At 38.6% G+C, this 16,195-nt stretch overlaps 3 protein-coding genes across 3 annotated transcripts in view; 1 reads left to right on the top strand and 2 right to left on the bottom strand.

Annotated features, from left to right (window-relative positions):
• Nucleotides 1-4,153, top strand: part of triob (trio Rho guanine nucleotide exchange factor b) — a 107,732-nt gene extending 103,579 nt beyond the window's left edge. The window contains exons 59-61 of the mRNA XM_086079453.1: nt 358-496; nt 587-773; nt 2,070-4,153. Of these exons, the coding sequence (XP_085935579.1) occupies nt 358-496; nt 587-773; nt 2,070-2,470 (727 nt within the window). The 3' untranslated portion in view covers nt 2,471-4,153. The remainder of the gene's footprint in view (nt 1-357; nt 497-586; nt 774-2,069) is intronic.
• A 2,188-nt stretch (nt 4,154-6,341) lies between these two features.
• Nucleotides 6,342-8,928, bottom strand: ccr8.2 (chemokine (C-C motif) receptor 8.2). The gene is made up of 3 exons (XM_086078914.1): nt 8,693-8,928; nt 8,254-8,324; nt 6,342-7,422 (listed from the first exon to the last, which is right to left on the bottom strand). Exons 2-3 carry the CDS (start codon nt 8,316-8,318, stop codon nt 6,342-6,344), a joined length of 1,146 nt encoding a protein of 381 aa, XP_085935040.1. The 5' UTR covers nt 8,319-8,324; nt 8,693-8,928.
• Nucleotides 8,929-11,742: 2,814 nt separating this feature from the next.
• LOC147172031 (C-C chemokine receptor type 4) lies at nt 11,743-16,195 on the bottom strand. Its single transcript, XM_086079123.1, has 4 exons — nt 16,080-16,195; nt 14,925-15,091; nt 14,635-14,807; nt 11,743-12,493 (listed from the first exon to the last, which is right to left on the bottom strand). The coding sequence occupies exons 2-4, from the start codon at nt 15,085-15,087 to the stop codon at nt 11,795-11,797; spliced, it is 1,035 nt and encodes a 344-aa protein (XP_085935249.1). The 5' UTR covers nt 15,088-15,091; nt 16,080-16,195; the 3' UTR covers nt 11,743-11,794.

Here is a 16,195-nt window from a genome sequence, read left to right as displayed (position 1 = left end):
AATAATGATGAAATTGAGCTATATTCTAATGCTAATTGCTGCAAAACGGAAATAGATACAAATATACTTTTTATCCTGATGAAAGAAGAGACTCTAATCTTTCTTTTGGTAGGTGCAGGTCCATGTTTTCATAGCAATAGAACACAATATTCTGTGGCCTAGCAAAATCAGTCAACATCCAGTAGAACAGCTTGGAGCGAAGGGGGTTGCTTCAGTAAAAATGGATGTGAGTGAATGAGTTTACAGGCTCAACCCCTACAAGAAACAATAAAAAATAATGACCAACAGAGGGAGACAGGATGGAAAGGGACCTACTTCAACATGACTAAAGTGTGTGTTACTGGCTTTTGTGTTCAGGGCTGACCAAGGACGTTTCCTGGACTACATCGTGAGCTGGGGAAACCTGACGGAGGAGAAAGTGGCCCTGTACCTCAGAGATATTCTTGAAGCGCTCCAATACCTGCACGGCTGGAGGATAGTGCACCTTGACCTCAAAGTATGCATATCTGGGTTACTGCACCTCTTTGCAAAACGGTGTGGAATGCAGAAGGCGTCCTAACTGTACCGCATGTCGATGTTTCCGCAGCCCGAGAACATTGTGGTCGAGCAGGTGTCTTCCCAGCCTGTGGTGAAGCTGACTGACTTTGGTGATGCCATTCAGCTCAACCCACCCTCCACCTACATCCATCCTCTTCTGGGCAGCCCGGAGTTCTCGGCCCCCGAGCTGGTCCTGGGTCAGCCCGCCTCTGTGATGTCCGACATGTGGAGCTTAGGTCTGTTTGATGTCTCACACAGAACCAGCCTGCCACTTCACTAAATTCACCCACACGATAAAATGAGAAACTATTCAACTCATTCCTTTACAATTATAATTATAATGGGGTTTAGCTGAATATAAACTACCCCAGCAACAAAATATATACTGCAATATCTGCTTAAAATGGAACAAAAATCCATAATCACATGAATAAGCAGTGGTTTTGCCAATCCAAGAATGCTGAAGCGGAAATATGCGGGGGTCTACTGTAGTGGAAATAGAAAAGATGCATTTCAGGGTCAGAATCAGAGGTGGCAATTGGCAAATCCAGGTCCAGAAAGTCAAAACCCTTTCCACAGTTTGGTTTTAGCCCCGAGTGCTAGCTAGCTAGCTAGCTCCCTTGCAGGTAAATGAGCACGATGGGTGCTAACTAGCTAGCTAGCTCCCTAGCAGGTAAACAAGCACCATGGGAGCTAGCTAACTAGCATCTGAGGCTAAAGCCAAACTCTGGCAAGATCTTTACTTTCTGGTCATAATATACAGGCAATTTTAAAGTAAAATGTCTACATTTATAATTACATTACAAGTGTAAAAGCTGTTTATTTTGAAATGTAAGGGGGTAAGCAGGGACAAAATAGAACCAATAAAATATTTGTGATGAATGATGATGATGATGATGATGATGCAGTGCATCAGAGATGCATCTCACATCATTAACATTTTTAAATGTACCACAATAAAATAGCTAATAAGTAGCGACACTTTGAATGTGAGACTTCTTATTTCACATTTTACATGTTCTAATGTTCTGTTCTGTACGCTCCACATTGAGGCGGGTCCAAGTTTTTGTAATATGTGCCCCCCAATAAACACACCATCCTTGAACTCAGATCTCATGAGATTTTCGATTGTCTTGCACGTAACACTGACGTCTCACATTTGAGGTTTTGTACAACTTCAAGGGCATATTTTGAGCCCCCAAATTTTGTTAAATCAGAATTAATCAGAGTACCGTGTTTGAGTGACTTTAGACTAGTTGCTGGCACTGACAATTCAGATTCAGATTATTTTATTGATCCATAAATGGGCGATCCCACCAGTCACAATCCTGTCCAAGAATCATGAAAACAACAATGACCACCAGGGGGAGACAGAACGTGAATCCTGGCGGCTCACCTATCAATGTTTCTTAGATGAAAAAGAAAAACATAAGGGGGATGGGGGGAAAAAACAAGGCTCAAGCGGGGCACAGTGTGAACTTGGAAAAAAAAACTTTTATTTACAACATAGCTGATTTTGTGGTGTTTTACAGGTGTGTTGACCTACGTCGTGCTCAGCGGCGCGTCGCCGTTCCTGGACGAGAGTCTGGAGGAGACGTGTCTGAACATCTGCCGGCTGGATTTCAGCTTCCCCGCCGACTACTTCGAAGGCGTGAGCACGGCCGCCCGCGACTTCGTGTGCCTGCTGCTGCAGGGCGAGCCCGAGCGGCGGCCCTCGGCCAGCGCCTGCCTGCAGGAGCCGTGGCTCCGCCTTCCCGACGCCGGATACGCCGCCTCCAATCGCATGCAGCTCCCGCCGTGCCAGATTCCCGCCACGCATCTGGACACGTCCCGGCTCATTTCGTTCATCGACAGACGGAAACACCAGAACGATGTCCGGCCCATCGGGTCGTTGAAGGCGTTTCTTCACAACCGTCTTCTTAACCACATGTAACCGGAAGTACCCGAGCGTGCCGATCAACACTTCCGCACTGACGTTATGTTCCCTCACTGATCCACGAGAGTCCTGCTGCTGCTGCTGACTGACTGAATGACGTCTGCTGATAAACCCTTTTGACTCCGCCCCTTCCCCCCTCACCTCGGCATATTGCGTTTATGCCTGCACAACAAACTGTTGGGAGATTTCCAACTCTGACTTAGCGGACAGAAAAGCACGTTTTTCTTTCCTCGCGAGTCCTTTAGTGTTACAAAGAGGAAGTAGAAATGTCAGGCTGCTTTTAGTTGACCACAGGAGAAGCCTTTTTCTTTGTAAAAAGAGATTACTTTTTGTAAGCAAAACTGTGTACAGTTCAACTTTCAGTTGAAGGAAATAACAGACGAGAGACGTAGCGGCGTCTGTCGGCGAGGTGCGCTCGTTGTCACGGCAACGTGACGACCACACCATGTCCTCCGTTGCGGTTCCTTTGAGTGCAATAGTACTTGCTGTCCTCTCGCTTGCCTTCGGCATCAAAGCTGAAGAAATGAATAGAAACCTTCAAGGCAAAGCTTCTTAGATCTCCGCCTTATTTGTAAATAAAATATTCTCGCTTTTTCATTTGTCGTTTTGGAATCATCTGTTGCCACTGAACAAAGTCTTATTTGATTGACAGCATATGACGTGACGCACTAATTTTGAAATGCACTCACTTTATGTCGGTTTCCACGTGCAATGTTGCAGCTTGAGCATTTGAGCAAGTATTTATGAAGATTTGTTTTGTAGCCGTAGTCGTTCAAGGAAATAAAGGCATGTACGTAACTGGTACTGCAATAGACGTCTGTATTGTGTTAACTCTTTTTCTATTCAGTTCAGTACTAATATCTGCAAAACTCCAGCTGAATGCGAGCTTTGGCAACGATGTAAAATGAAATGTGTATCTATTTCAAAGGCACTTAAGCTTCTTCTTTTTTTGTCTTTGTTTGTTTCCATAATAATACCAAAGTTTTCTATTTGTTTTCCTGTATTATTATAATTTTTCGTGTTAACTTATAGAGAGTACAGTGGACCCAGATATTTAAGAGTTTACATGAATGACATTTTATTTATTATTCCATGTGAATGTTTGGTGATTTAATTGCTGCGTTAAGGCCGGACTTCACTTTGCTTGCTTTCTGTTTGTATCCTTAAGCAATATAGCATGAGCTGAGCATGGGGTGCCTAATCCATATCCTCTTGGGTCAATTTCATTGGATGAGTTACATCGACTAATCTGAAGACACATGTTGAGTTCTGCAATGTTTTTTGTTTTTTTTGTCTTTGTGCGTCTGGGTTCTGTATAAAAAAAAAAAAAAAAAAGTTAATCTAATTATGTGAAAGCTTCTATTAAGCAAATGATGTTGTAAGTAATTCAAATGCCTTTTGTGAACCCCTCATCCGCCTCTTGCTTGTGATGTAAAGATGTACAGAGAGGGGCAGAGGGCATTTTGCCTCCAGCCAGGATGTAAACCTCAGAGTGACTGTTTCATATTTGAAATACACCAACACTGACTGCGGCAATGTCAATTTGAATGTTGTATGATGACTTCATTTTTACTTTTGCATGTATATTCCTCTGTACAGAAGACCGTGTTTACATGTTACATGTAAGTGTAAATATTTTAGTTTGTGGTGTTATTTTGCCATTAAACGTTCGAAGAGCAATTTCTTGTCTCCTGTGATTGAATCAGAAACTGCACAAGAAACGTTTAGGATTACACACTTTTTAAAATATTTCAAAAGCAGTTTTTTGAAAGTCATAATTAGACTTAAATGCTTTAATGAATTGTTTATTTTAACATGTGAAAATAACCAAGAAAAATTACAAACATTGAAAATAAAATTAGATTGTTCGGGAGTAGGAAGAAATAAAACGTATTTAATAAGCAGTTCGGAAAATGGATGAAAAGATGGATACTGCTACCCTAATATAACGCTATATAACTTTTACAATATAGTTCTATTATAATAATAATAATAATAATAGGTAAGGAAAACTTTAAATATGTTCATAAATTCTCTTGGGGAATCATTAAATATATTTATAAATTCTCTCTAACCCTCCACATCCTGGTCACCACCTCTTACAACTCCTTAGGTAGGCGCTATCGAACAATAAAACCAGCAGACGTTTCGATAGCTTCTTCCCACTTGCCATCAATTCTCTTAACAGTTTACTTAAAATCCCGTATTGGCACCTTGCAGATGTTTGTCCATTTTGCACATCTCTGCGGAACACTATTGCTGTATTGACTACTGTGTTAAATGTGAGTCGTGCGTGTTATAAATTTCTGTAAAAAAAACTCAAATGTAAGCTAAAGTAGAACATTTAGTTGACTAAAATTTGCTCTTTATTTTTCGTCGACTGCAATCGGATTAAAATGTACAATCAGATGACTAAATTATGACAAAAACTTTCATTGAGTGTGTGTGTCTTTCTACCCGTAATTATGTCCGATACAAAACGTAATTTTTCTATTGTTATGTTATGATATCATCTATTTCAGAGGTATGTTTGTATCTCAACAGCAAAATACAGCAAATGATAAAACAACAAAAAACATGCATACACTAACAACATCCTTTTTTTCTTTTTCATGCTGCGGTTTTCGACCTATAGATGGTGACGAAGGTGTCATGACACTTGCCGCAACAGCAGCGTCTTATTGCGTAACTCATGCAGCCGGCTGCAATGGTTGGTGAGTTTGAGTGTGACTTGCACATTGATGTTGGGTTTGTATGCATTTAGTGCAGCGATTTCCTGTAGTGGCTGAGGATTGCACAAATGTTACCCTGTGTGGCATTCAGCTCAAGCAATTACTCTGTGCAAGATACAATCATATGCTGCTGGCTAACACTAGTACATCACTAGCATCATCTAAAATCCATATATGTATATATATATATATATATATATATTAGGGGTGTTAAAAAATCGATTCTGCAATATATCGCGATATTACAGTGGGCGATTCTCGAATCGATTCGATGTTTAACTAAAAAATTAATTTAAACTATTTCTATTAGTTAAAAAAAAAATTTCCACTTTTGTTAACAAGAGTATGAAAACCTAGATTTTTTAGTGAAGTATTGCAATTAATTACGATTAAAAAATGTAATGGCATCAGCCCCTAATTTTTAATAATCTTTTGTCTTTTCTTTTTTTTAAATCGTGTCAAGTGATATTTTTTTTTATTGTAATTAATTGCATGACTTCAATAGTTAATTCACGATTGATCACAAATTTTATACCTGTTCTAAATGAACAATAAAAAAAAATAATCTAGGTTTTCTACTCTTGTTAACAAAAGTGGGAAAAAAGAAATTTAACTAATAGAAATAGTTCAAATGAATTTTTGACGTCTATAGCCATCAATGGCAGTGAATGAGTTAAACATAATTTTTTTTATGGAAATATTCAACAAAACGTCTTACTCGTTCACACGTTAAGCATGGAAACATTTTTATAATTAATGTAACATTAAGCCTTAATATTTTATTTCAATGCTGTTCAAACATGGAACAGATTGTTTGTTAAATACAGTGTCTCAATTATAAACCTGAAGTTTCAAATAAATAATACATTTTCATACAAATCTTACAGCGTACATATACAAGTGTACTGATTAGTATTTTCTAAACTTGAGTAAAAAAAAATGCAATAATCAATTTATAGATTCGGATTGAGATTAATTGGTATTGAATCGAATCGTTACCTATGAATTGTGATACGGATCGAATCGCCAGGTACTAGGCAATTTACACCCCTAATATATATATATATATATATATATATATATATATATATATATATATATATATATATATATATATATATATATTCTTTTTTTTGTCACACAGCAGTGCTCCTCTCATCCAGGCTGCTGGTTTGTGAGATGAAGGACCTGCTGATCTGTTGCTGCGGTACGAAGACCTTGACGAGTTGGCACAGACCACATGGAGCCCTGTGGATCAACCTGAGCAGATTCCTCCGGAACTTCTGCCCCACAAAGACATACAAGACAGGGTTGAGGCAGCTGTGGAGGTAGGCGACGACCTCGGTGATTTGTAAAGCCGATCGGATGGCTTTGCTGCTTTCGCACTCGGTGTAGACCTGCAACAGCTCCAGCGCTTTGAACAGCGACGCCACATTGTAGGGCACCCAGCATACGAAGAAGACGGCCACCACAATGACCACCAAATGGATGGTCTGTCTTCTAGACGACTGGCTGGCTAGCAGCCGCCTGATGATTTGCGAGTAGCAAAAAAACATGATGGCCATGGGAATGAATAAGCCTAAAATGTTCATTTTAAAAAGGCCAAAAAGCTGCCAGAAGCGAGCGTTGGAGTTGTCCCAAGCGGACGTGGGATACACGGGGAAGCAGAAGGTGGAGTTCATGTGGTCAGGCAGCTGTTTGAGGTAGACGAGTTCAGGAAAAGAAGCCAAAAACCCAACTAGCCATGTGACAACTGCTACGATAATACCGAACGAGCGCGTGCGTACCCTCATGGCGTAAACCGCATGCACGATGGCTAAGTACCTGTCGATGCTCATTATCATGATAAAAAAAATGCCCGCATAAAAAACGATGCGGTAAACGCCGAGGAAGACTTTGCACATAGCGTCTCCAAATATCCATTGGTCCCGGACTTGGTAGGCCAGGAAGGGAAGGGAGCCCACCAATAGCAGGTCAGCGATGGCCAAGTTCAGGAGGCACACGTCCGTCATGTTGCAAAGTCGCACCCCGCACACCATGACCCACACGACCAGAGAGTTCCCAAAAAGGCCCAGCAGGAAGAAAATACAGTAGACTGCCGGAAGGAAGGAAGATCCGGGTCGGCCGTAAACGCACCTCCCGAAGTCGCCATCCGGCAAAAGGCTGTAGTCCATGTCATCAAACGTGCTGCTTTCGGCAAAACTTGTTGAAGTTGGCCTGAAGGAAGCAAAATCATCAACGTAAATACATCGTTCTGCTAAATCGCAGGTGTCAAACTCCAGGCCTGAGGGCCACATCTGGTCCGCCACATCGTTTTATATGGCCCGCAAAAGCAAATGATGTGCATTGAAATTGCAAATGGTGTCCACTTTTGAAAATGTTGAGATATTGCCAGCATTATACATAATGTCAATTTAGATGTTTCTGGGGTTGGTGAAAGATTCTGGTTGGTAACCCGGTGGGTAGTAGGTGCTGGATTTCACTTTCCTTTCTTTTCTTTGATCCTTCCTCAGGTCTCCTGACAACCTCACGACTCTAGCTGAATTCTGAAGTATTGGGTTTAGGTGAACGGTATGGGATTTTTAATAGGTTTTAGCTGAATTCATGTGTACAAACTCACACGCACGCACATACTCACGCACGTACAAAAAAAAGAAAAAGAGAAAAAAAAAATTTTTTAAAGAAAGAGCCATGATGATGATGACATGTCGAATCGGTAAGATTACCGAATTAACAATACTGAGCTTTCTCTAAAAAATACATAAATAATGTCATAATAGTTGAACAATTAGTTTTTATTGGCTTCTGATTTATTGATTTATTCTTCATCAAATTGTTGATTATATGAAATATGAGACAATCATACATGTATTTAAATTCACAGTTTTAATGGCCAACTGAGGAAAACCCTAACTACGATGTGGCCTGAGACAAAAATGACTGCTGTAAATGTTTATCGCTTAACTGGATGTGCTTTTGCACAATCTAGCTCAGTCTTTTAAAGACTGTTAACAGAGCGATACAATTTTATTCCTACACTATTCTTACCATGTTAATTCCACTGGAAGAAGGTTCTCGCTCAAGCCAAGAAGAACCGAAGGACTTTCAGCCATGGTTGTCTGTAAAATATAAAATAAGCATAACCTGTGTTGTATATTTATACAATATCCTCCTTGTTAAAACTAGCTTTCAATAGAAAACGATTGTAATGGAAAATATTACATTTTAAGATACTTGAAATTAGATAGCAATGTTTAATACAGTGACCTGAATATATTTGATGTTTAAATTATTGAATCCATTTTCAAATAACATTGACTTTAGAAAATAGGACAAGATAGATGAAATTAGACTTGATATTAACAGATATAGTTTGCATTGTGTGTGTGCGTATTGGTCGAGAACAGACTAACACTGATATCACAGGACCATGAGCTACTTATACTAATTCATATATTATAAAAAGAAAAAGAAAAAAAACCTTTACCTTCCAGTGATTTGAAGATGTTGATAGTTGGTGGTAATCCTAGATTGATCACATCGGTAACTAAATGGTCACCCTCCAAACAACTTTTGACTAGAGTTGCTGGTTTTTTTTTTTTTTATAGCAATACTTCCTGAGGAGGCTTTCAAATATATAGAAGTGTGTGGTTTTAAAAAAAAAACATAAACAAAGTCTTGCAGCAAGTGCACGCTGCTCGTGATTCGAGCAGCGCGGCGCAATGCTCTGTGACACTTTCACAATTGTTGTGGTGGAAATTGCTTGCCAGCTGCACCTGTTGTTAAATGTGACAGATGACACATTTGAGCGACGGCTTCAAGTCAAATCTTTTTGGCTGAAGAATTATCATTCACTTGAAAGTATCCCTAACCTGACCTAAACTTCCATCATTTACAGTTTGATGTTTGACATTTTTACTGTTTCAATTGATATTTTAACTGTTTTGAATTTAGTTACAGCTGTGTAGTAATAAGAAAACAGTTAATTCAATTGAACTTGATGCATAGTGTCTTTTGTTCTCTTCCCTGTGAAAGGAATGTGTAATAAGGTTCCTGTGATTTATCTAAGGAGTATATGTTTAAAAAGTGCAGGCAGAGTTTCTGTTTTCAGTTATCCAGTCTAAAGTTCAAGGATGAGCCAGGTCCAATTATTCTTCCAAAATCTGGGATGAACTAAGATATGAGCTGTCGGAAGTCTTATCTGTTTTTTTCTACTTCACTCTTTCCCCAAGGACTCAGGGAGGGGAGAAACGATATCCTGTAAACACTGTTTTGGTATAAAGGTGCTGTGGGTCCACTTGAAGGACACACACTTGGACAGATCACTACTTGAGTGAACTAATTTGTGTCTTCAGAAACTTTCTGTAATAAAAACCTTGCAAGGAAACCTCTTCACAGATCTCAACGTTGATTTTTATTTAAACACGCAAGAAAACAAAATAACGTTTTCTAACAACAGCAACCTCAGCCATCTTGGTTCAGACTTTCGTTCCATTTTGAACATGTCTGACGCTATTCAGTGGAGCCCGTATTCGCATGAGAATCAATGCAAGTAGCAAATTTCCATGAATAATAAAGTGATTACAATGACCTATATTCATAGTTTAAACCATCAATACACCACAAATTATTATTATCCCAAAACAATTTGATGGCAACATCTTCAAACGTTGCTGTCCCCTTAAAATCTAAAAGCTCAGCACAGTGAAGCACGCTCCTTTAGTCTCGTAATGAAGCCATCACTAAAGCAGTGAGCTCGAGTGGGCAAAGTGGCTCTCAGCCGAGTTAGCCAAGGCTCCGATAAAAATGCTACACATGCTAAGGCCCAGAGGTGGGCAATCTCGGTCCTCGAGGGCCGGAGTCCTGCAGGTTTTGGAGGTTTCTCACTTCCAACACAAGCTGATTCCAATCAACAGGATCGTTATCAGGCTTATGCAGAGCTTGCTGATGAGCTGATCATATATCAGCTGTGTTGGAGAAGGGCAACGTGCAAAACCTGCAGGACTGCGGCCCTCGATGCCCACCTCTGTAGCTGCTAAGCTAATGTCTACATCTACATGACCACTCACTGCTACCAAGTCTGTTGCTACCTTTGTAATATACAGTAGTTAGGTATTACTAGACCAGAAATTATATTTTTTTTTTAAAGTATGATGATGTGATATATATTTTTTTATATTATAGAAATTAATAGTGTTTTTTAAATGAATGAATTATTAGTTCACCATCAGATGGCGCTAAATCCTACACACTGTCTTAAGAACAAAAATAACTTGTTTTTCTTAAAAATTGCATCTGACAACACATGTATATTATTTTATATTTTCAAAAGCCATTTAAAATGATTCTGATGTATCACCCAAATCAAATTGCTCACCATGAAATCTGCTGCAGGTTATTTGTTGACGGAGAGTAGCTACACTTCTTGCCGGTTCCCCAATTATCGACACCCTCTTAAAATAACGGCCTAAATTATTTATTTATTTATTTATTTATCTTTTTTTTTTCTTTTTTCTTTTTTTTTTTAATCAAACAATTCAGGATGCTGGCCACCTTTGCTACGATCGGATACATCTTTAGTTAAACAGGTTATTTAATTTTACACCTGGAAAAAAAAGTGTACTACTCTAATTAGTATTTGGTTCAATTTTTCACGTTTTCTGAAAAAAAATGCTAAACTATAAATATGCATCATCATCCACGTTGTTGGGTAGCATTCAACTGGATATTTCTCTCTCCGACCGTATTTGAATAACTAAAGTACCCAACATAAAAGACCTACAGATGCAGCAGACAGACTGGCAGCAAGAAGCCTTTACCTTGTTTAAAAGTAAGAAAAAATAAATATCTGGGGAGTTTGTTGTTCATCGTCTTTATTTGTATTTATATAATCAATCATCTGCACACTGTTACAAAATAATATGAAATCCATCCATCAACATATAAAGGATAATATATATATATATATATATATATATATTAGTGTTGACAAAGCGTTAACTATTATTAATTTTGACCGCAGATTATCCTTTAGCTTGGCAGCGGATGGCTACGTTAAAGGTAGCACAGGTTGTAAAGCATTTAATAAATGTTTGTGTATGACATTCAGAAAAAAAATTCATGTCAAAAATATCGGGGTCATTTTTTTCCATTTTAAATTATGCAATTAACTGATTAGAAAAAGTGGAGGATAAGCGTGCGCATTGGATCAAAAAATGTTGAAGACGTCCTCATGGCATTAAATGTCGAAAGAATTAACATAACAAGTGCTCTTTCAATTTGGCGGGCAATTTTTTTTGACAAAAAGCCTTTTTAATTAAGCGATTGTGATTCATCAAAATTCTATGATGTGATTAATCTGATTAAAAAAATATATTGTTTGACAGCTCTAATATATATATATATATATATATATAGGGGGAGGGAAGCATTTTGGTTAATGACTAAAAGTAGGAAAAAAACAGCGAGCATACTGTACAACAAATGATAAAGGCATAGAATAGGCCACTTTAGACATTCAGTAGCCTCCGACTCCTGCTTCATAACAATCAACAATCAATTCCACACGACTTTGCCTCTTCCTAGTTTCCTAATAGGATCTTAGAGCTGTGTTGGAAGTTTCTTTCTCCGAGTTGTCTCTCTGACTGACAGAGCCTCTTCTCTTGTAACAGTATCTGGACAAGAAATTCCTCAAAGGCTTCCGAAATTTCTCCCCAACTAAGGCATAAATGATTGGATTGACACAGCAGTGTGACAGTGCAATGATCTCAGACCAGGCCATGGCTAATCTGATTGCAGTCGAGGCCTTGTAGGTGTTGAACATCTCAAAGAGTTGCAGTGTCTGAAGGAAAACGACAACGTTGTAGGGAACCCAGCACACGACAAACACACAGACGATGGTGAATATCAGTTTGACTGCTCGACCCTTGTTGGAGTTCCTCGTCTTGGATAGCACAAGCAGGATCTTCAGATAGCAAAAGAACTGGATGGGTAGACACAGGAGCAGACTCACCGTGTTCTCGCTGAAGTTCCGGAGCATTTTCCAGAACTGCTGACTTTCTTCTGGATAAACCGGCTGGCAACTCAAGGAGTTGTTGTGACTCGTTTTGACAGTGGCAAATATCACCTGTGGGGTTGCCATGACGACGGACAGCAGCCAGATAACGATGCTGGCAACCAGTCCACAGCCAAGTGTCCGGGCTTGCATGGTCGCCACGGCGTGAACGATGGCCAGGTAGCGGTCCGCGCTCATCAAGGTCACAAACAACGTGCCGCTGTAAAATCCCAACTGCAAAGGAGAGCGGAGGTTGACGTGAAATATATTTGAAGTCACAATTCTGTTTCTGTGTTCTGTTCTGGGTCATTATCTTGCTGCATAATGAGGAATCTCGTTCCATCTTTGTTCAAATAGGCAGACAAATAAAAGTCGGACTTAATTTTTCTGCTGCCATCATGATCGAGAGGAAGGATCTTATTCCTGTAAAGCCATGCAAAGCCCAATCATAATTTTGTCTCCTCAGGCTATAAAACCTTTTTCTAGAAAATGTGAGGCTAATCTTTCTACTTTTTGGCAAATTTCAGTCTTGAGTCATTCTTAAGAAGACTAGAACTGCAACTGACACTTACTTTTTTTTTTTGTCCTGAGAGAGAGCTCAGGTAATCTTACAGATTCGACATGTCATCCTCAATGCCCTCTCTTTTTTCTCTTTTTCTTTTTTTGTATGTGTGTGAGTATGTGCATGTGTGCGTGCGTGTGAGTGTGTGCTCATTAATTCACCTAAAACCTATTAAAAATCCCATACCGTTCACCTAAACCGAATACTTCAGAATTCAGCTAGAGTCATGAGGTTGTCAGGAGACCCGAGGAAGGATCAAAGGAAAGAAAGGAAAGTGAAATCCTGCACCGACCAGACATCACCAGACGTCAGCCTCCACCGATTCAACACCAAAGGAAGACGCTAACGCTTATTTTAATAATCGATTTATCAGTCAATTATTTTATTGTTAGTATTAGTGATTTGGACAATTTAAAGTTAAAGGGATACGTGGCACATTGAGCCCTTTTTAACAGTAAAAAGTTCATATTTTGTCTATAATTCATGTGATAACCTCATTATTTTTCATGAACAATTAATACCTTTAAAAACCGAATTTTGCCACTTGCTGTCGACTGGAGATAACAAAACCGTGCTGAGGAAACAGGTAATGACCAATCATGGCTCACTTTGCTATCTAAAACCAGAAAACAGGTGAGCCGTGATTGGCCGTTACCTATTTCCTCAGCAACGGTGATGTCATCTTCAGTCGACAGCAAGTGGAAAATTTTGTTTTTAAAGGTATTAATTGTACATGAAAAAAGTTATCAAATAGACAAAATATTTTGTTGAAAATGGTTCAATGATTCAAGTATCCCTTGAAACACTCTCTAACCTATTCGAGTGACAAAATAGTCGTTGATTATTTTAATAATTGATGAGTTGTCACACTTCTTTTGTCTTCTGCAAACAATGTGTTGTTACACGTGCACTGATTTTGGATGTTGCTGACGTCACTCCAAAAAGTTATTTTAGGGTCTTTCTTTAAAATTCTCCAAACGTTTCTGTACATTCAACATTTATTGTGTCTTTCTTCTTTGATGTATCTGCTGCGTCAATGATTGTGTACTCCCACCGATTTTCTATTGTCTCTTGGCTTCACAATTGTTTTCACCCGTAGAAATAAATCTCTCTGGTGATCGTGTTGGTTTGACCCAATTGCAGTCTACATGAGCAAATTAGAAATCTGAAACGAAGCTTAAACATTTAGTGCTGTTGAGTGTTTGAATACATGTCTCTTTGATTATTTAAAAGGGACACATTATGGGAAATTGACTATATAATTGGTTGTATTTAAAAAGTTGCTGTAAAAGTACAGCTGTGCCGTGGTGTTTTTCGAGATCCTAGCAGTCGTTGGACGATTTTTTACTTTGAATTGCGAGCAGAGATTTGAGATACAAGTGCTCTCTGCTGGCAGTGAACTCAAATCAACTCACTTCACACCAAGCAGCATTTTGACAGAACAATTATTTAAAAAAGTGGCTTCAAGCTATTTATTGCCACTCCAACTTAAAGTTTACTGCCAAAGAAAACATAAAGGAAGAGAATTACACATTGTGTATTTTAAAGAACCACATAGTTTTGTCTTAATAAAATCTGTTTCATGTTTAGCTTAATGCTAACCAACAATGCAAAACGCCATTGAAATGCTAACAAATAGCCAGGTCGGACAGAGTAGCAATTCAGGAAAAGGAATGGAAACAATTCTGATGATTTGATAGATTTATTGCCTGACGTGTTTATGAAGTCTTACAATTAATCAAATTCCAGAGGCTTTAGTCAATTATTCTAAACGATTGATTTGGTGTATTGCTGTACCACAATCCCGTCCCACCTGATAGACTCCCGTAGTAACTTTGCATACTGCCAGGTTCTGAGAATTGTAGGCCAACAGGAAGAGAGAAAGAGCCAGCGTAAGGTCTGAGAGAGCCAGGTTGAGGAGACAAATATCCGTCAATGTCTTCAGCTTGATGTAGCGGTGGAGAATCCAGAGTACAGTGGCGTTGCCTGTGAAACAACACATTTTTCCGTATGTTTCTCTGTTTGTTTCGTTGAGACCGATTGAGAATTTGAATGTGTTAACAGCAAATGTGTAAAACAGTATATTGCACTTTCTGAACATACCAATCAAACCAAGAAAACACAGGATGCAGAGGACGATCCGCATGGCCACGAATCCTTCCGACAGCTGGGGACTCTCGTCCCCATAATAGGTGGAATTTGAATCGTAAATTTCATAATCATACATGTCCAAGTAAATGAACGTCTCGTTCTTTGTTGCATCCATCAATCTGTGTAAGCAGATACAAAGCAAGAAATTACTTCATTCGAACAGAGCAAAAATAATCTCTCTCTATTTTTTTTTAAAGAGATTAAAAACGCCCAAATGATCAAAAATTAAACAAGCCAACAACAGAAGTTCAATCGCATAAGCTCACAGCTGTAATATTCAACATTTCCAATGCTTTGCTCCTTTTTAAAAAATATATTATTTTATAAAGAAGCCCCTAAAATGATTTTTTTTTTTAAATAACATGTATTTCATGTGCATGCACTATAAAATCTTCACATAGATTATTATTTTTTTTTAGCAATGTAAATTCATACGAAGAATAATAAAATGCCAAACAACCATAAAGGTGATTTATTTAATTTATTTATTTATTAAGGCAGCGGATTCATTATTATTATTTTTTCTTTTTTTTTGCTCATCATCATGATTCAGTGAAGCTCAAAATTATACATTACCTGCGTAAAATATTGAGTTCAAGTACATTTGCATTTCTTAATTTGTTATCTTCTGGCTTTTGCCAGAGTACATTATGAACATTTTCAATCTTAAATGTATTTAAAGAGAATACTCACAACTATAACTAACTGTACTTTCCTGCCCTATAAAATGAACTTTCACGATTATCATGATGTGAGTCATCACAGAGAGACTTGATCTGGAGTCACATTGTTTTGATTCACTGTAGATAATGTTCGAATGCTTGATCTGATAAGTATAACGGCACTAATGATGAAGATTTGGATATAGAGTTGAACAGGAACCTTTTGTGTCGCTATTTAAAAAAAAAAACTCTGACTACGCTCATGTGGTCTTTGTTTTTGTAATTTATGGGCTTCATAGAGCCGCAACACTGACACCCATACGACCCCCACTTCCTGTAGCAGACACTGTTAGTCGCACACGCACACGAGTTCAACGTTTTCTGTAAGAATTGCGGGAGCGCTGTCGCAAACGTTACAGCTAAGAAGGTTTAAAAAGTCAATTACCACATTCTCTGACAAAATCCGCTGCTCCTTGCTGTCTGCTCTGCGCCGTGTCACATTTGCATGTCCTGTTATTGTGCCTTGTTCAGCTTTTCGGATCAAATCCTGTGGCAAAGCTG

Source organism: Leptonotus elevatus, chromosome 6 (genome assembly GCF_054856555.1).
Source record: "Leptonotus elevatus isolate MCC_2025b chromosome 6, RoL_Lele_1.0, whole genome shotgun sequence".
In the NCBI taxonomy this organism is placed as follows: domain Eukaryota; kingdom Metazoa; phylum Chordata; class Actinopteri; order Syngnathiformes; family Syngnathidae; genus Leptonotus; species Leptonotus elevatus.
Note: the sequence above shows the minus strand (reverse complement) of the source record. Positions and strands in the feature narration are given on the sequence as shown.